The 19,989-nt window shown below is 54.0% G+C and overlaps 2 protein-coding genes and 1 long non-coding RNA gene across 10 annotated transcripts in view; 1 reads left to right on the top strand and 2 right to left on the bottom strand.

Annotated features, from left to right (window-relative positions):
- OLFML2A (olfactomedin like 2A) overlaps window positions 1-6,669 on the bottom strand; it is a 32,991-nt gene extending 26,322 nt beyond the window's left edge. Inside the window, exon 1 of the mRNA XM_002720458.6 lies at window positions 6,193-6,669. Within this exon, the coding sequence (XP_002720504.2) occupies window positions 6,193-6,288 (96 nt within the window). The 5' untranslated portion in view covers window positions 6,289-6,669. The remainder of the gene's footprint in view (window positions 1-6,192) is intronic.
- A 2,813-nt stretch (window positions 6,670-9,482) lies between these two features.
- LOC127489241 (uncharacterized) lies at window positions 9,483-19,513 on the bottom strand. Of its 5 annotated transcripts, XR_016211959.1 has the most exons (4): window positions 13,218-19,513; window positions 11,786-12,448; window positions 11,493-11,646; window positions 9,869-10,974 (listed from the first exon to the last, which is right to left on the bottom strand). It is a non-coding gene; the product is annotated as an uncharacterized LOC127489241 (long non-coding RNA). The 5 variants fall into 5 exon arrangements; XR_016211961.1 differs by lacking the exons at window positions 9,869-10,974; window positions 11,493-11,646 and adding an exon at window positions 9,483-9,857; XR_016211960.1 differs by lacking the exons at window positions 9,869-10,974; window positions 13,218-19,513 and adding an exon at window positions 13,049-13,211 and having other exon boundaries at window positions 11,114-11,646.
- The window catches only part of NR6A1 (nuclear receptor subfamily 6 group A member 1), a 260,240-nt gene continuing 252,645 nt past the window's right edge, over window positions 12,395-19,989 (top strand). For all 4 annotated transcript variants that reach the window (XM_002720460.6, XM_008273332.5, XM_008273331.5 and 1 more), the window contains exon 1: window positions 12,395-12,526. In XM_002720460.6, the coding sequence (XP_002720506.4) occupies window positions 12,427-12,526 (100 nt within the window). In that variant the 5' untranslated portion in view covers window positions 12,395-12,426. The remainder of the gene's footprint in view (window positions 12,527-19,989) is intronic.

The following is a 19,989-nucleotide window of genomic DNA, read 5'->3' as shown; positions in this document are numbered from 1 at the left end:
GGGGCTGCGATGTAGGAGACTCGGGAGAAGCTCCTGGCTCCTGGCTCCGGGTCGGGCCAGCTCCCGCCATTGCAGCCATGTGGGGAGTGAACCAGTGAATGGACGACCTCTCTCTCTCTGCCTCTCAAATACATCATTTTTTTTAGCAACACAATCCGTCCCCTGTGCCGCTTCTGCAGCCCAGCTACCTCACACCCTGTGTGGCCTTACACAGGCTGCACCACCTCTTGGAACCCCATCCCCTCAAGGCAGAGTGGATGCCCCTCCATACCGTATCCACCTCTCCCTAGTGAGGCAGCATGGCCCAGCTTGGTGTGTTCCTCCCACTTCAACCCCACCCTGGTGTGCCGCAGGCACAGCACCCAGCGTGCTCCTCTCCCCCCGGGGGCAGCAGGGTGTTTTGGCCTCAGGAATGAGCTCTGAGGTCAGCAGCAGGTGCCAGGCTCATTGCCTGCCGGAGCAGGGCCTGCCCACCCCGGGGGCTCGGAGCCCTTGGCACACAGCTGTCCATGATTCAATCGACAAGGGAGCACCCCAGGCCCCGGGGCCACTCGGCTCTCACTGGAGCCACCGGGTTCCGGGCGCGTTCCTGGTTCCCTTGGGCTTTCTGCCAAGCCCAGGGCCCACATATCCCGGGGCTCCTGGAAAAGGATGGCAGGTATTACATTTCCATTCTCCGCCCTCAGACAGCTGTTCGAGCTCTTGGCCTGTGCCAGGCCCTGGTGCATAGTGAGGAGTGCCAGAGAAATAGATCATGGGACATTTTTGGCCTTCTCAGCCATGGGAGAGGCTGGCATAGTGAGCTCTGAGAAAACAGAGAAAGACACCCATGAGGACTGCTCGGAGGAGGCGGTCTCGGAAGAGGAGGCAAGCAAAGCAAACCCGACATGTGAGAGCAAGCAAGGGCCTGTCTTTATCTTTAGGGGCCTTGGGGGGGTTCACGCTGGCTGCTGCTTTTGGGGGGCATGTGGTGCCATTCTGCAGAAGATCAGGCTGGATCTTGAAGAATCTTGGCTTCTTCCTTAGCAGCACACTGGGGCGTCATGGAAGGGTTTTAAGCAGAGCAGGCTGCTGTGTGGACAGATGGAGGCAGCTCGGCTGGATCAGGCAGCCCGAGGAAGACATTCACTGAGCACCCATTCAGGGCTGGGGAAGTGCAGGGCAGTGGTTAGAACACAGCCATGGGCCACCGCCTGCTGTGTGCTCCCGAGTAGATTACCTAACCTCTCTGGGCCTCAGTTTCCTCCTCTGTAAAATGAGGGCTCGACTAGCGCCTGCGACAGGGACTTGGTGAGGATGGGAGATGGAGGACAGGTCACGGGCTCAGGCCGGCACCAGCAGCGCACACAGTGACGTGTGTGCTGTAGTGGCCTGCAGAGGGTTTCGCTGTTTGTTTCTCTGCGTGGGTACGTTGGGAGTTATTCTCAGAAGCAGAAATGGAGCCCCACGGCTGTCTAATGGACTGTGGGAGGGGAGGAGCCTGGGCTGGGGAGCCCCCCTTTTTCTGTAGCTAGCAGAGGAGGCAGGGGTGGGGAGGGAAGGCTGTCCTGGGCTGGCTGTGGGTGGGTGGACAGGGCGCATGGGCCAACTCCCCCTCCTGTGAATGCTGCTGGCCAGGGGCGGGGTCTTGCCCACCCCTGGGCATCTGCCAGCCCCTTGACCCCTGCCGAACTTTGGAGACCTCTTGCCCCTTCCCCCCACTCCCCAGATGGGGTCAAGAGCCCTGCAGGTAGACACAGGCGAGCGCCCTGTGGCCAGTTCCCAGACCCTCCTGGGGATCCACCCAGCGGCCAGGGCCAGCGGCAGCCTCCGCAGCCGCCCGCCACATTCCGTCCCTCCTCCAATGAGGTGTGACGTCCTGAGGGGGGCAGCCAAGGCCCTGACACAGGCGGGAGTTGGAAGAGGGCCTCTGCTCCCAGCCCCGGCAGCTCAGGGTCCAGCCTCTGGTGATTGCCACATCGTGTGGGGCTGGGATGGAGGCAGCAGCGCTCCACCGTGACAGCCAGACGCAGGCTCAGATTCCAGCTCCCACACTGCCTCCCCGTGAGGCTGGGACACCTCGGAGCCTCAGCTTCCTTCTCTGTAAAATGGGGAGAAGAAGGTCCCTTATTCCTCAGCTTGTTGCGCATCCGAAGTGCCAGCGCGTGCAGAGCGTGTGACACAGACCTGGCACAGTCAGCGCTCCCTAAGCAGCACCTGCTACCGACTTCACTGTGGACGCCCCTCCCTGGAGAAAGCGGCGCATCAGAGAAGCCTAGGGGCTCGCCCAGGGTCACACAGCACAGCCTGACCCCCAAACAGGTTGCTGCATTGTCCCTCCCACGACCACCCGCAGCCACCAGGCAAGGGCTTCTCCTCCAGCGTGGGACCTGGGGTTCCCAGCCCCTGGCCCGGAGGTTGCAGCTTCTGCCAAGCAGGAAAGTCCCTGCCTGGCCCCCTCCTTGCAGCCTCACGCCACTCCCAGCTCCCACAGTGTGCTTAATGAGCCCCCCTCGCCCCCCTGCAAGGATCTCTCCCAAGAAGATGGCAAGAGCGTGTACTTGAGAGTTTTCTGGAGTGAGATGGGTAAATCTGCCCAGAGGCGGGGAGGGGGTTCAAGCTGTGAAATGTTCTAGCAATGGAACAAGCTCAAACCGGGTCATCCTGAGGTTGGATCTGGCCTCTTCCCGTGTGGCCAACCCAGTCCTGCAGTTTCCCAGTCCCCTGCAGGCAAACCCTTCCCTACAGCCCACTACAGCTGGACACCTCCTCCTGGATGCCCACAGGCATTATAAACTCCACCCGTCCAGGACTGGACTCGGCGTCTTCTTCCAAACCTGTGTGCACCTTACCTTCCCGCCCACCCTCTGAGCCTCCCTCTTACTCTGGACAGCCCACCAATCATGTTCTCCTGCCCTCAACCTAAGGATCTCTGACCTCTGCCCCCACTCTGCTCCATGCCACAGCCCTCATTCCGGCTGCAATACTGCTCCCTGCACAATCAATACAGCAGCTTTCTCTCTGCCGGGGTAATCTTCCAAATGATCTATGTTATTCCATTGCTCCACAAACCTCTGTAACTCCCCACAAGTTCTAACTGGGGGCGTGACTTGGGGTTACCTGGAGTGCACTGGGAAATTCAAGTGCCTACGCCCTCTGCCGGAGCCGTGCGTTGGTCTCTCGGCCTCCCCAGGCCAGTTGGATGCCCACGGAGAATCCTGAGCTCCAGGAGTTGCAACCAGCTCACGCTCCCATGGTATGTGTGAGCAGCCCCAGCCCGACTCTTCAGAGCCTCAGTGCTCAAGTCTGTCAGATGGGGGAGGGACCCAGAAGCCTCAGAGTGGGGCGGGGGGGCTTGTGCCATCCTGGCTGTAAGTGCTGGGCATGTGGGCTGCCCCTCAGGGCTCGTCCTGGGTGCCCCAGCCAAGGGGGATGCTGTAGCAGGTCCTTCTGTGCAGAGACAGGCGGGGTCTGGCCTCCCACTCTGCGCTGCCCCAGAGCCTGCTTCCAATTACACCCACAGGCAGAAACTCCAGGAGCAGACACCGAGCAACACCTAAGCCCCTGGGACTGGCCTGGCCCGGAACATCTGATCCAGCCTGGGCCACCTCTGCCCTCCCACGCTCCCGGCCTAGCCTCCGCAGGCCTGGGACCACTGACCAAAGATGCCCTTCCCATGGCTGGATGCACGGAGGAAGGGAGGAAGTGAGGTATCAGCAGCCTTAACCCAGATGGGGAGGCTGAGCAGGGCGGGGGGGGGGGGGGAGTCTCAGGCACACTCCAAGGACACAGAGCAGCAAGCAGACTCCCTGCGGCTCTGATGCCACGCCTGGGTGTGGCGTGGCTACCTGCCCGTGCACCGCAGCCTCCAGGCTGGGCAGCCCTTCGAAATACCTGCGAAGCTGACAGCTCCTCTCCTACTACTGCCAGCCTGGACAAAGCACTTCCATAGATGGAAACTCCGAATCCTGTTTAGGAGAGACTGCACTCTAAACATGAAATTAAAATATGGTGAGCGAGGAGGTGGCCAAGGAGAGGACAGGAGGCAGGAGAGGAGATGGCTCTTTGGCTCTTCCGGGGGCAGGGGGTCTGAGCAAGGGCCAGCTCAACCCTCGGGGTCTTAGGCTGACTCCAAGCCCCAGGCTGGCCCTCCACAGGGCTCCTCTCCCCCAGGGAACACAGAACAAGCTTGGAAGGAAGGAGGGGTTGCCATGGGGGAGGGGGTGGGTGATAATGAAAACAGCTCTCTGCAGAGCCAGCAGGAGTCTGGCTGAGCTAAGGAATGCAGGGGAAATTCACCCATCACTTGATTTTTATTCTTCCCAGCTGGCTGAAGTGGTGCAGGGGTGTGTGTGTGGGGGGGGAGTGTTCCGGGGAAGGCTGGGCTGAGTCCCTCAGCTGCTCCGTCCTCCCAAACCTAGGATGCACCTCCCCACCCCACCAGCTTCAGCTTGCCCTGGGACAACACCGCCTCCCCCCAACCCAGCAAGTGTCGGGCTGACTCACTACACAAACAGCGTGTTGGGTTTTCTTTGTCTTTGCTTTGTTTTGAATGTGGGCCCTCCTCACCAGCTCCACAGCCCTCCCTGCACAGCTCCAAGGGCGCCCTCCCAGCGAGAGCGCTGACAAAGCGCTCAACAGCTTCTCTGGGATTTTCGGCTCACTTGTTCTGCCCCAGCCAGATCAGGGCCTCCCGAATGGTCTCCCATGGAAGGGAAGTTGGGGGGACATTGCTTTTCACTTCGGGGAACTCAAGCCCAGAGACAGGCAGTGACTTGTCCAAACTCACACAGCAAAATACCAGTCGAAGATAAGGACCTGGGTTTTCTGATCTACAAGGCCGCCGTCTCTGAGACACCCTCACTCCCCCAGCTCTACAACTGAAAGCAGGCCCATTCTCTCCATGCATCCGGAGCACGTGTCGGTCGGGACTGTGGCCCGAGTGGTGTTTGCGTGCCCTGGATTGAGTCTTTGGGCTGAGTGTGTGCCGTGTCCACTGCTCACGTCCTTAGCACATGGATAGCGGTTTCTACCCTCAGTTGCCCACTGGCCAGGCAGATTCACCCTCCAGCAGGCAAGAGCTGGAGAGCCCAGGGAGAAGTCAGCCTTCACCCTCAGGCTCTGTAAGCAGATCCTGGCTTGGACCCTGGGTCTTGTCCCCCTCCCTTCTGCCCCCAGGCCCGCCCTCCTAGGGTCATTTCCAGAACACCCTCAAGGGATCCCTGCCCTGAGTGCTCTCCCTACCTACTGGATCTCACCGCCCCTTTCAGGATCCCTGTGATAAGATTCCAGCACCTGCCCATCATCTATGAAGCACCTGCTAGGCGCCAGGTGTGGTGCCAAGCATTTTATATAGGCATAATCTCATGGAATCCAGAGACCATCACCTGCAGGGGGCGGGGAGTGGAAACCTCACGGTTACAGGTGACGCAGCGGGGGCTCAGGGAAGGAAAGGCGCCAGCCAGGGCTGGGCGTGGGTGGCGGGACACCAGCGCACAGGCTCCCGGAACAGTGTGGGTCACTCTGGAGCCGCTCAGTCCTCCAGCGGCTGCACCTGATGCCTGCAGGAGTGTCAGAGGCCAGGCAAGTGGCCAGTTGCGTTCCCTAATTCTGAGCCCCGGTCTTGCAGGAGTGGGGAACCTCCGGCGGCTGCGCGCAGGATAAGGCCCCCCAAATCACTGGGTCTGGCCCTGCCAAGGCATCCGCAGGCGGGACTGGAAATTCCATAAATCCACAGCAGGCTCAATTTTAAGACGATCATGTCGTATGCCCTGCGAACGATGTTATAAATATCCCAATGGCCCTTGGCAGAAAAAAGGTTTCCAACCTTGTATGGCTGCTGCTAAGCCAGGAGCCGCGGGTAACAGCTGTCCAGGGGGCTGCCCCGACGAACGCGGTCAGCCTGGAACTGAGCCCGGTCCCCGCCGCTGCCTCCGCCCAGTGCTCCCGGGGCTGCGCTCCCTGCGCCCGGGTTTCAGCGCGGACCTCTGTGCGCATCGGAGCTGGTACCCCTTCCTCAGGCCCCGAGGTCCCAGCACCCCTAGCCTCTCCGGAGTTGCTTCTCCCCAGGGTCTTGGCCCCCTCGGCTTCTGTGCTAAGTCCCAGGTCCCTCTGTGCTCCCGGGCCGGGGCACTTTCGGTGGCCCGCAGCCCCAGCCACAGCGCCCCCTCGCGCCCCGCCGAGCTGCACCTGGGAGCAGGGACACGCGCGTACCTTGCTATCGGGCCGCACCGGGCCCACGCGCAGCAGCAACAGCGGCGGCAGCAGGAGCAGGACCAGCGGCCGGGGCGGGAGGGCAGCCGCTGCCATGGCGCCTGGGACACGGCGGGCACCAGCGACCGAGCGCGGACACCGGGAAGGGCGAGCCGCTGTGCGAGCCGCGCGCCGCTGCCCGCTCTGCGCGCCCCCAGCTCCCCGCCCTGAACCCCTTCGGCGCCGCTGGGGGCGGAGCTACGGCGGAGGGGGCGCCCCGCCCCGCGGGGATCCCGCGGGGCCTCCCTTCAGTGGGGCGGCTCTGCTGAGGGCTTCCCGGCCGGGGCTCAAAAAAGAAAAAGAAAAAGAAAAAAGAAAAAAGAAAAAAAAAAACGGGGAGGGGGGAAGCTTGGTCGGGGCCCACGGGAGCCGCGGGACCAGAAGAGGGGCGCGGGTTCGCCTCGCAGACCCTGGACGCGCCCCTGCGGCCGCTCCCAGGGGGCTAGCTGGCGCATCTGTGAAGTGGAGAAAATGGTTTCGCAGTGGCTGCGAAGCGCGAGCGAGCGGCGTTTGCAGGACAGGCGCACGCTGGCGCGCGGCGAGCTCCGCCACTCCCCTCCCCGGGCCCACGTGCGCTCCAGCCCTGCTCGCCCGCGTCCGCCTTCCCGCACTTCTACCCCCCACCCCGACCCCCTGGGATCCCTCCCGCCGCTCCCAACCACATCTCAGTGGTCCCTACTCCAATCACTCGGGGCGCGCCTCATGCCTCCCTAAGCGAATCTCTAAAGCACCGGGCCCGGCCGCCCCCCGCGGCTCGCCACGGGCGTCTCCGGCCTCACTACTCCACGGGTAACCGCACCCGAGGCAGCGCCGCCCTTGTCCCCCCTCCCTTCTCGGATCCTCCTGTCCGGGGTCCCTCTGGCCTGTCCTGGTGTTTCTCCCAGGCGTCCTCCTGCGCAGCCCTGGGGTCGGACCCCCTGCTTCATCCTCTCCACCGGCCGCTGTCGTGACTTCTCCCCCAAGACTTCTTACCTGTGCGTGTCGGCCGGGCCTGGCGAACCCACCCCCACTCCTGCCTTACCTCTGACCTCTAGCACTGCCCCCCCCCCACCCCCGCTGCCAGGAGCCGCACCTCCCTCTCAGCCTTCCCCTCCCCTGCCTTGTCTTCGTCGACTTGCTGGCTAATTGGAACTGGCTGATTTGTTGGGCCGTGTGTGCCCTGGGGTGCGGCATACCTTCCCGGGTGGAGAGAAACCAGGCCACCAGTGGATTTGTTAGTAATGCAGATTCTCAGGCCCCTCCAGCGACTACAGACTCTGAAACTCTGGGGGCTGGGGCCCAGCGGCCTGTGTGTTTTAGCAAGCCCTCCAGATGATGTCAGCTTTGGAAGCCGCTGACCTAGCACAAGCTCTGGTCCTGCATAACTCAGCTGAATTTTAAGGGACCACGGGTGGGCTGGCGCCGCGGTGCAGCTGGCTACCCCAGCACCTGTGATGCTGGCTTCCCTTGTGAGCACCGCTTTGAGTCCCAGCTGTTCACCTCCCACCCAGCTCCCTGCTAATGTGTCTTCTCCCTGCGGAAGACGCCCCCAGAGCTTGGGCTTCTGCCACCCTTGTGGGAGACCCAGATGGCGCTCCCAGTTCTGGCTTCCTCCTGGTCCGGTCTCGGCTGTGGTGGCCATCTGGGGAGTGAACCAGTGGATGGAAGGTCTCTCTCTTGCTCTAACTCTGCCTTTCAAATAAATCTTTTTTTTTTTAAATCACGTGTGTTGTCTTTGTTCAGTACAAATAAGCTTCTTTCCTAAGTAGAGATCCCAAGAGGCGCCAAAACCAGAACTATATTGGCATAAAAAAATAAACATTGTATTCTCCTGTACCCAGACTGCCTCTGCAGGGACACAGTAAACAAGTAGAGTGGGCACTTCTCTCTAAGGCGGGGATCCTGCTGGCAGGAAGTGAAACAAGGATGTTCATTGAATACTTTTGCACTTTGTGGGTTTTGTAACATGTGTGCTATATTTTAAAGAAAACAGACAAAATGCACTCAAAACAAACGGAGCCAGGCAGGGGGTTCCTGTCCCAGCCTTCTCCGGGATGCAGCCTTGGAAGAGCAAGGCTGCAGTCACCAGAGGAATGCTGCCCCCTGCTGGCTGCTGCCCCACACGACCCCATGGTCTTTGGGGGCCCACTCCCCACCCTCCTGCCTGCCCCTCTGCCTTGTTCAGTGGGCTCCAGGTACCACAGAGTCCCTCAGTTCCTCGGTACTGCCACACCCCGATGGCACCTCGCACCTTTATAGGTGTTCTCTGCCCTAGCCTCCACGTGCAGTTGTGGGTTTGTGTGATTAATTACTGTGCTGCCTGCAACACAGGGCAGGACTCCCCTTACCCCTGGCCCAAGTGGAGTCGGCTGCTCCACTTCTGATCCAGCTCTCTGCTATGGACTGGGAAAGCAGTAGAAGATGACCTAAGTCTTTGGGCCCCTACACCCATGTGGGAGACCAGGAACAAGCTCCTGGCTCCTGGCTTTGGATCGGCACAGCTCCAGCCGTTTCGGCCATCTAGGGAGTGACACAGTGGATGGAAGACCTCTCTCTGCCTCTGCCTCTCTGTAACTCTGCCTTTCAAATAAATAAATCTTTTAAACAAAGATTTTTTTTTTGCTTATCTTTCAAAGTCAGAGATCTTCCATCTGCTGATTCACTCCCCAGATGGCTACAACGGCCACAGGTGGGGATGGGCCAGGCCAAAGTCAGGAGCTTCATCTGGGTCTCCCATGTAGGTGGCAGGGGTCCAAGCACTTGGGCCATCTTTCGCTGCTTTTCCAGGCCATTAGCAGTGAGCTGGGTTGGAAGTGGAGCAGCTGGGACTTGAACTGGTGCCATATAGCATACAAGTGTTGCAGGTAGTGGCTTTATCTGCTACGCCACAGCGACTGTCTCCTCCTTTGTAAACTGGGTGGGTGGGTGGGTGAGCACGGACTTCTCAGGGGTGCTGGGAGAAACACAGACAAGGCCCCACGGTAGGTGCTGGACTCACAGTGGGCGGCCGCCACCCGGACAGGGCTGGGCTCTCAGGTCATCACTTCTCTTGCTTTTCTGTCCTGTGGCCTTTGACATTTTCCAGAAGCATTTTTCAGAAGGCAAGATAAGTGACAAGCCCCATTGATTAGGCCAGGCCGTAAATCAATTGCTTTGTGCCCAATATCTCACTTGATTTTGGTAACATCCCTGTGAGGAGGCAATCAGCTGCCAGCCTTGCTTTCTTTGAAGCTGGCCCGCTGAGGCTCGGAAGCAACATGCCAAGGCCACACTGATATTAACAGAAAAACCAGATGCTTTTATTCATTTTTAAAATCAAGATGGAAGGCCGGCGCTGCGGCTCACTAGGCTAATCCTCCGCCTAGTGGCGCCGGCACACCCGGTTCTAGTCCCGGTCGGGGCGCCGGATTCTGTCCCGGTTGCCCCTCTTCCAGGCCAGCTCTCTGCTGTGGCCAGGGAGTGCAGTGGAGGATGGCCCAGGTGCTTGGGCCCTGCACCCATGGGAGACCAGGATAAGCGCCTGGCTCCTGGCTCCTGCCATCGGATCAGCGCGGTGCGCCGGCCGCAGCGCGCCGGCCGCTGGAGGGTGAACCAACGGCAAAAGGAAGACCTTTCTCTCTGTCTCTCTCTCTCACTGTCCACTCTGCCTGTCAAAAAAAAAAAAAAAAATCAAGATGGAGTCTTTAAAAGAAATGTATTTATTTGAGAGGTAGAGTTACAGAGAGAGGGAAAGACAGGAAAGCCTCCCATCAGCTGATTCACTCCCAGATGGCCACAATGGCTGGAGCTGTGCCGATCTGAAGCCAGGAGCCAGGAGCTTCTTCAGGGTCTCCCATGTGGGTGCAGGGCCCCAAAGACTTGGGCCATCTTCTACTGCTTTCCCAGGGCATAGCAGAGAGCGGGATTGGAAGTGGAGCAGACAGGACTCGAACCAGCGCCCGTGTGGGATGCTGGCACCCCCCCCAGGTGGAAGCTTAACTTACTGTGCCACAGCGCCAGCCCCTTATTCATTCCTTCAGGGCCAGCGAGTCATTACCTGGAGTGAGCAAGCCCTGAAGGGATTCACTCGCTGGGGGCATCTGGGAAGGCTTCCAGGAGGAAGTGCCCGTGGAGCTAGAACTGGAGGATCCACGGCTGCTTCCAGAAGCTGATGCTGGACGTGGCTTATCCCCGAGGGCTGGCGTGGACTCTGTGCCCACCAGGCAAGCCTCCAGCTGCCCCAAACTTCTGATGTGCCCCTTAGCCCCGGACTGAACCTCCGGGGTTAGAAAATGTCCTACCACCAGCAGCCGATGATGGGAAGAGAAATTCTGGCCCCGGGAGGGCCACGTGGTCCTGACATGGTTCTAGAACCCAGAGCTGAGGGAGTGGCCCAGAGGCTCCATTGCCTTGTCCCCAGCGCTAGGGGCTTGCCTCCCCTTGCCACCAGAGGCAGCCCCCTGCCCTTGGGGGAGCTGCTGGGTCTCTGTGGCTTGGGAACGGTGGCGGTGGGCAATCCCTGCGGGGTCCATTCTGAGCCACGCAGGACCCAGAAGGCACCCAGCTGGCCCTCCGTGGGTGGTGTTAAGGAGGTGACCCGGAAGGAAGACCTGAGCAGGACTGTGAAAGCCGGGCAAAGCAGTGCCCTGGGCTCGAGGAAGCCGTGGGTTCACGCTCAGGTGCCCGATGCCTGCGGCGGGAATGCCCAGCACTCCAGATCGGGGGTGAGGGCCAGGCGACAGCGTCAGCCGTCCATCCATGGGAACAGCCAGTGGCAGGCACACACTGAGGACGAAGCGCAGGGTCGCCAGTGTGGGGAGGGAACAGCCAGGCCCAAGGCTGCCAACCCTCCAGAGGAGCGGCGAGGGAGGGGGCGTGTGTGGCAAGGCAGGTGGGCAGGGGTCGGGCCAGGCAGGGATGTGATTGCGAGGACGAGGGCTTCAAACCAAGCAAGGAACGACCAAGGGGCCAAAGGGGATGGGGCCGGGGGTGGGGTGGGGGAGGGAAGCCGCGGGTTAACCCTGCAGAGTAGCACCGGCAAAGCCCCAGCTTGCTGGGTCTCTATCTTCAAGCCGGCCAGGTAGGGCCTGGGCTCCGGGCAGCCCAGAGTCTTTCCCGGACGGAGGAGATAAGCCCGCGCCCCGGGGCGCTCAGAGGCCGGTGGCCGCGCGCCCCCTGGTGGCCGCAGCGAGTGGACGCCGCGGAGTCCGGCCTAATGCGGGGTTCTGCTTCGGGAAACTGAGGGCGGGATAGGGGTTCGGCTCTCCCAAGGGGACCCTGTCCCCCTCCCAGCCTCATTTTACCGTTAGGGAGGTACACTGAGTCGGGGAAGGAGAACTGGGCCGGGTAAAGGGCTGCTCTTCAACGGCACGGGGCTAACTGCTTGTTCAAGACACCTGGGGTCGAGAGCCACAAGGTTTCTATAATGGCAGCGACGGCCGCGAGCTGGTCGTCCATCTGTTCTACGGGCAGGGGGAAAATGAAAGAAGAGGAAGGGAAACCGCAGTCTTTCCCGCCCACCCGGAGGTAAGAGGCTTTAAACACTACCCCGGAAAGCACAGTTGTATAGAATCCATTTGCATACGAACGCAGTCACCTCGAGTTAAACTCCCGTCCTTTAATCTCCGGTCCAATTTGTCCCGCGGCCGCGGAGGAAGGCCCTGGAGAATACCTCCAAGCCCCGCCCCTCGACCCCGCCCACAGGGCTGGGCTTCGTTGCACGTGCTCAGCCGGCTCCTTAGCGATCCGCCTCCTTGGAAAGACTCATTATTGGGGCGGGGGAATCTGAAGAGTCTTGGGGCTATTTAACCACGGGGAAAAATTGCAATAAAAAGAGCCCATGACGTAGCTACTTATTCAGCAACTTTCAGAAGTTTTATCAGGGTTTTTGAGGACGACGGGCCTTGACATTCCCGTTCAGAGCTCTGATTTTTGCTCTCACCCCTTCAGATGGTAGAGTCCCGCGTGGCCAGCCTCGCTAGGCGGACTCCATTTCCCAGAATGCCTCGCAGGACTGTGCGTGGCAACGGCGCGTGACGTCAGGGGAGGGAGCTGGCCAGTGCTGAGGGGGCGCGGCGCTGAGGGGCGCGGAGCCGGACGGCTCGGGGCCCAGAGAGCGCCGCGGCCGGCAGCCCGCCGGCCCCTGACAGCCCCCACCTCCCCGGCGGACGATTCCGACGACGAGGGCGCGGGTCATGGCGGAGCAGCGAACTCAGCGCGGGTCCTGAGCACCACCGCATGGAGCGGGACGAACGGCCGCCTAGCGGAGGGGGAGGCGGCGGGGGCTCGGCGGGGTTCCTGGAGCCGCCCGCCGCGCTCCCTCCGCCGCCGCGCAACGGTGGGTGAGGGGCTTGCCGACCCCGGGCCGACCGAGAACCAGCCTCTGTCCCTTCCCCGGGGGACCCCCTTCTTTCCGCCGACTAGCGCTCCGGGAAGCCGGCGCGGACCCTCCCTCTCCTCTCCGGTCGCCCTCCCTCCTCCGGTCCCCTCCGCGCAAGACCCCTTCCCCGGCCTGGTTTCCGCAGCACCGGGCTTCGTTTCCCCCTCCCCCTGTCCCCTCGGCCCTGGCCTCGCCTGCGTCCGCCCCCTCCGCCCCGACCGTCGCCTTCTCTCCCTGCGGGTCCCCCCTCCGCTCCGGTCCCCTCGGCGCGGATCCCGCCTCGCGGCCCGTCAGTGGGAGCATCCCCTCCCTCCCCACGCGGGTCCCGCCTCGCCCGCGCCGGCCGGACGCCGCCCCCTGGAACCCCTGACCCTCCTGGAGCCTGCGGACCCTTTGGTGGCGGGCTTTTTTTTTTTTTTTCTCTACCCCCACCCCCCACCCCGGGACCCTTTGGTGGCGGCTCCTGCGCGCCCGCCTCACCTTCGCCGCCCCCGCAGCGGTTCGGACGATTTTCGGCCGGCCGGCCGGCCGGCCGGCCGCGGGACACCTGCCTCTCCCCGGCGCCTGCCGGCCGGTCCCGGTCCGCGCTGGCCCAGCCCCAGCTCGGCGCGGCCGCGGCCCCGGCCCCTGGGCGCCGGGGATTCCTCACCTGGCCGGGCCCTCGGGTTCCCCGGGGCTCCCTCGCTCCTCGCCCCCAGCCGGGTGTTTTATTTGTATCTGTTTGATATTTCCCCCCTCGGTGTTCGCCGCGGAATGTTTTTATTGGTAATGTGTAAGGAGCTTTTGTGAGGTCGTAAAAGGTGAACTTTTGAACTTGGAAAGCGCCCTGGAGCAATTAGCGCAGGCGATAGCCCCGGGAGGCGTGCATTACAAAGGGTGCCCGGACCGGCCGGCAAACGCTCCGGCAGCAAACTCGATTTATTTATTTATTTGCCCTGCCTTCCACCTTTCACATCTCCTCATTTCCGAATAAAGGGCAGGCTCCTCCCCCCTCTGCGCCATAAACTCGCAGTTCTCTCTGAGATCTGGGACCGAACAGGGTCTAACAAGGAACAGATTTCAGATTGAATGCGAACGCCCGGGACAGTTAGGAGGCACTAAAATTAATTGCTTCGGCCAGAAGTTCTCAATCCGGACAGGGACCTGGCAGGTGTGGGCCGCCCAGGTGCTCGGCTGCCAGTGAGCGAGCCGCGGGGCGGGTGGGGGGAGATCCGCGCCTTCGCGGGTTCACCGCTCGGGAAGCATCAGCCGAGCAGTTCCGAAGCTCCGCCAGTTTGGGGGAAAAGCGCGTTTGGAAGAGAGCCCGGTCAACTTCTCTGCACGCTGCTGGTCGAATAGCGAGAGCTGGTCGTGGCGCCGCGACGGGAGCCGGCCAGGTGGCCGGCCGGCCAGCGAGGGCTCTTTGGAGACTGATCCCTGAATGTGGACACGTTTGAGATCGGCGAAATCCCCTGTCACAGCGGAGGAGGGTGGAAGAGGACAGTGTCATGGGAGCAAAGGGTTTCTTCAGTACTTTCGGCTTTTTGAGCTAGTTTGGTTTGTGGTTAATCTGTGAATGTTGTACATGCTAAACTCCAACTTGCCGTGCCGATTGCTGGTTTTTCGTGGAAGCTGCAGCGGTAGCTGGTACCCACACTACTGAGTGCACTTCCGTGATGCCTTTCCGCGGGAACACTTCCTGTGCCCACCTGTGCCTGATGCGGAGGACAGATTCCACGCAGATACTACTTGTAGTTCCACTTCTGGAATAATCTTGTTGTGAGGGAAGCCTAATAACTGTATTTGTTATTAATTATTCATGAGTACGTTTTAAAGAGCTCGATTTTAACTCTTAATCAGATTTCCCCTTCACAGTCTCATTTCCTCAATTGGTTGGAGTCCTTTAAAAGAATGTAATGGAGCAATCCATTTAGGCTAAGGTGGCTTTAATATTTTAACACCAGTGGAAGTTAGTGCTACGGATATTCGTTGTTGTTGTTGAAAACACAATGGGAACTTTGGGCAACCCGATAGGCTTCGAGTAAAGTACATAAAACGCTAGACTGTTCAGAGACATTTTATTTTTCAGTGGAGAAGTAGCATTGTGTCCCGCTTTGCAGTTTGCTTAATAGCGCTTAAGAATTTAACATGCTCACAGACTTGCCAAAAAAATAAATTTTTAAAATAGTTTGCCTTTGGAGTAGTGGACAAGTGGACACTTTTTTTCCCCTCCTAATTATTTTTTTCTTCAAAAATAGACTGCTTAAGTTCTAAGCAGAAAAAAAAACGAGTACTCTTTCATTATTTCTATTTTGTATGAAATATTTGGAGGAGATGGGAAGTCTTTAGGTCTATGCCATGAAGAAATGAACTGGAGGTGGGATTTTAGAAATGTTTTTGTGTCAGAAACACCACTGATGCTGAATTTACAGTCCTTTAATTCTTTTTTAACTTATTCTATCAGAGTTGCTTGCCTTTTGATGCATCGCCACCCTTCCAGGAATCCTTTGTGCTGACAGCACTATTTTCAGTTGTTGCTTGTAGGTTTTCATAACAAACATGAACTCATTTAGATGTAATAGAGGACTGCTCCCTTTTGGGATTTCAAAACAAGATGAATGATTTGAGGAAGCATTTGCTGAATATTGTGTTTGGTTATTTTACTTTAAGAGACTGAAGGAGTAGGCTTTTAAATATTTAAAGCACAGCAAGGTTAAAAGCCATTATAAGTAATTAAAAACATATTTTATATAATTATACTTTAGAGGAAATGGGGAGTCTAGTATATAATATGATGCCATGACCATGCCATCTGTATTTTTATCACTGAAAGTAAATTAGCAGATATTCCCCAGGACAATATAACTTTTTAGTTCCGTGACTTAAACAATAGTCACCTCAGAATTTTCTGCTTTCATTAAAAATAGTGCATGTTGCAATACTGTTGTACCCTATAAGCACTGCACACAGTTTTTTTTTAAGTAGGTTCTGTGACCTCCAAAGAACACTGAGAGGCAACAGTAAACAAATTCATTGTTGATTTTCAGCAGCTGAGGTGGGAGCTGACATTTCTAGTCTTTCATGTGCAATCCACCAGATTCTGAACATTTCTGGTTCATCTAATCAAAATATCATGATGTGCTTCCTAATCTAGAACTCATTCTGAATTCTATAGCAAAAAACTGTGTGTGTACATCTGTGTTAGTATGGGAAGGGGAATTAGGTGGGGAACTAATTAAAGTTAACTGCTGATAAATTTCCAAAAATATGAACAAATCATTCAGATCAATATTTGTAATTTCTTGGTTTCTCATCTCCCACTCCCCTTTTCCTGGAGATGTAGGGCAAGGTAGAGAATGACTTTAGATTAAAATACCTAACTTCAGGATGTTGGAGGAAGGTGGATAGAAATGCCAACTGCTACTATAATATTGGTGAAGAAAGGTTCTTCCATTTTTCAGTGCTTATTCAAGTTGGCTTTAAAATTGCTAGCATGTTTTGGGGCCTGGAGCTGTGTTAGTTGCATGCTATGGTGAGACACATCACTTTGTTTTTCTGAGTGGGTAGATATTCAGTGGTTTGTGTTGAAAAAAATTGGTCTGTTCATGAATTGGGTCAGATGGCAGGGTCTGGCTTCAGAATTTTAAAAAGCCAGGATAAATCCTACATTAGGAGTCTTTCATTGTTAGCAAATTTACCTAGGTCTTGGAGACTTTGTCAGTTTTGCTTATGTTTTACTTTTGGGTGTAGCCAAGTTAAATGACACTTCCCTATTCAGTATTTTCTCTACGCATACAATTGAGTAGAAAGTTAAATCTGGGAAAATGCCTTTTAAGAATAAATTTTGTATTGTCGGTCAAACCTATTTCAAAGCTATTTTTTAAAAGTAGAACAGTAAAAGTGCCTTATTTGTGATAAATCAGATTCCAGTTTTCTTACATGTGAAAAAGGATCAGAGTCAGAAAAAGTCAAAGTTCTGTATCAGAAGATAAAAGAAGCTTGCATTTCAGTCAAGAAGAAAAGTGTCCCTGAAATAGTTTGAGACAGAAAGTATCTATCTCATATGCCTTCAGTGATCTAAAATACCACCTCTCTATTGCTTGGAAGGTATTTCCGAAACTAAGGAGTTGTCAAGGAAAACGTTTTCTTTCAAACTTTTGTATCCTGAAAGTCAACTTAAAAAAAAAAAAAGTTTTTCTGACTTAGGTAATTTCTTCAGGGCTTGTGGATCCCTTTGATTGATATCTGGGTTTCAGAAATACCAGAATCATTAAAAGTTGGCAAGAAAGAGATTTGGTACTGAGTGGGTAATTGTTTTTGAGTACTGAGCTTTCTAAAGCTGAAGTTTCAGATTTAGCTGAAGTTAATCTTATGTGTGAAAAAGTCTCTGGGTGTATCTTTGATATACAGTATTCCTAGACTCAAGCCCAGTCTTCTGTTTATTGCTATTGTTTTCCAGCATAGCTTCCCTTTAGGAAAAAAGATAAGGGTGTTAGACCATAAATAATGGAAAACAAGAAAAAAACCGTCGTGAGATATCTAACCTGCTTTTCAGTATGGCTTAGCTGTAACTACAGAATGGAGAATAAAACATATCCTACCTTATTTCATGTTTCATTATTTATTGCCTGCTGTTAGACAGCAACCTTTCTCCAGCACCTTCTTCAGAAAACATTTCTTTTTTTTTTTTTTTTTTTTTACTGGTTACAGTTATTTAAATAAGACTTTACTAGTGTAACCCGGTAATTCTAATTAACAGTGATTTAGTTTGGGAGCAGACCAGGATTTCCTCAGCTGGCTGCTGGGGCACTGAATTGCTTTTTTCCCCACCCCCAGCTGCACCAAATCTTTTGATCCCCAAGCTACAGTGGTTGTCATTTGAGAAAGCAAACCCAGAGAAAATAAGTTGTGAAAATAGCTTACTTTTGAGGCTTTATTTGCATTTTGGAATTTTTGTTCTTTAGAAAATTGTGAGAATAATTGAACTGTCACATTTTTATCCTGATAGAAGCAAGTGGGCCAGAATCTTAAGTAAAAATTTCTTGGATTTCCTCAGCAATATATTTTTTGCTTAAAAAAATGTCAGGGCCTATTTTAATATTCACAGTCACCATTTTGAAAGAAAAACCATCCTAATTTTAAATCCACAGAGGACATTCAAGTGTTTTTAATTTCTTTAGGAATGTATGGGGAAAATAAAAGCCTTTGTGTAATGGCGACATTTTCATTCAAGGTAGTGTGTGGTTCTTCATCAACATCAGACACTATAATAAGCTCAGAATGAGAGTAACAAATTCTTGTGTCATATACTAAATACATTCTGTAATTTGTTATATTAAGAATGAACTTTAAAAGGTATCTTCAAATGATGACGTCTTTGGATCCTGATTGCCAACTCTGCAACCTTCACTTTGTTTAGAAGGGAGAAAAGCTATTCAAGCAGAAACCACAGATGGCAGTAGAAGTATATTTTTCTATTTTCTCTACTGATTCTTGCATTTGAGTTGGGGTCAGTTCTGTGGGCACTGTTGATAAGTCAGCTGGCAGGTGTAATGTTTCCAAAACCAATCCCCTGGGCAGCAACACGTTGTGTATTCATGGAAACAAATCTGGGCATTTGATTTGAAGATAAACATCGTGGGTGGTTTGAACCAGAATAGAGATGTTGCTCTCATTGCCCAAGTGAGAGATTAAAGAATTTGGTAACAATAATGTAGGGAATCGTTAGGGTAATTAGCCATACCATGTTAGAACTATAGTGGTTTTAGTAGCAAAGAGTGTTTCTTAAAGTTGTTTGCTTGAACAACTATTTGCCTTGGAAACAATGTATAATTCATTAAATAGACTGAGGGATAATCATTTGGAGAGAGGAAAATGCACAACTAATTTCTTATGTGGAAATTATTTTAAATATTTCCAATTCCTTACATTTCATAGGATCGATTCTATGCCAAAATGAAGTATGGGCTTATTCAGTGAAGGGAACTAGTTTAACCATAGTTGGTTTTCATTTTAAAAAATTTATTTTATTTAATTCATGGGCTCATTTCAGTCCTGAAGATATATCACCTTGAAAGAATGAAAAATTCAGTCTTGACTATTTTCGTTAGTACCTTGTGCTCTATACTGGGTCAGATGCAGTGTAGTTATGTAACTTAGCATTCTGTTGCAAGAGAAAAAGGACAGGGCCCTTTTGTGTAGTTTTATATACTTTTTATCCTGTTTCATCTCTTAACCTTTTAAAACTTGTAAACAAATAATGAAGTAGTACTCAGTTGGATTGTTTATTTTCTATCATTCATCATTAGTTGAGCATTCATTACTGGATTATTTCAGACTTAATCTCTTCCCACTTATTGAGTCCTTAAAATTTATTTACTCTTGTATCTAAATCAGTGGCTTTCAAAGTGTGTTCTGTGAAGCTCTAGGGCACCCTGAGACCTTTCCAGAATGTTCTCCAGACTAAAACTGTTTTTGTTGTAACATAAAAAAATTATTTGCCTTTTCCACTGTGTTGATATTTGCATTAATATTACAAAAACAATAGTGGATAGAAACTCTTGGTGCCTAGGAAATCAAGGTATCAAACTGTACTGGTAATTATTTTTCACCTCCATGCACTTGTATTTAAAAAAAAATTTTTTTTCATGCAAGAATGTCCTTGATTAAGCAGTAAAAATTATTTAATTTTACTAAATCTTGACCTTTTAGTATATACATACAAATGTTTTTGATTATCTGATAAAATGGCAAATTCAGAGGAAGCATTTCTGGTGCATACTAAAATAATACGATTGTTTTAAGGAAAAATTCTAGTGTGATCATGTTCTGAGCTTAACCAGCTACTTTTTTTTTTTTTCGGGGAACACCATTTTTACTTGAAAGAACAATTAACAAACCATAGTATTACTGAGTCTTAGATACTTGGCAGACCATTTTTTTTTTCTTTAAAAAAAAAAAAAACAAACAAACCAAAAAGCCACAGTGAGCCTGTCACACTGAGGAAAACTGGCAATATTTGTTGTTGGTGAATAAAATTTGAGCTTTCAAGCAGCAATTAGAATTTTGGAAAACTAGTGCCTGCTGCTGTGAACTTGACAAGTTTCCAGTGCTTGTACCTTTTCTGATGAAATGCATGATGATCTTAACAAATCTCAATTTTGATAATGTGTTATGCAATGTGTCAACATTTTGAAGATCTGTATATCTTGATGCATTTTCTTAAAGAACTGTGATATTGGGGCTGGCGCCGTGGCTCAAGTGGTTAATCTTCTGCCTGCGGCGCTGGCATCCCTTATGGGTGCCAGGTTCTAGTCCCAGTTGCTCCTCTTCCAGTCCAGTTCTCTGCTGTGGCCCGGGAAGGCAGTGGAGGATGGCCCAAGTGCTTGGGCCCTGCACCTGCATGGGAGACCAGGAGGAAGCACCTGGCTCCTGGCTCCTAG

Source organism: Oryctolagus cuniculus, chromosome 1 (genome assembly GCF_051225735.1).
Source record: "Oryctolagus cuniculus isolate XC-2025 breed Fujian yellow rabbit chromosome 1, ASM5122573v1, whole genome shotgun sequence".
In the NCBI taxonomy this organism is placed as follows: Eukaryota; Metazoa; Chordata; class Mammalia; order Lagomorpha; family Leporidae; genus Oryctolagus; species Oryctolagus cuniculus.
The sequence above is the reverse complement of the archived record's forward strand: the minus strand, read 5'-3'. Positions and strand labels throughout refer to the sequence as shown.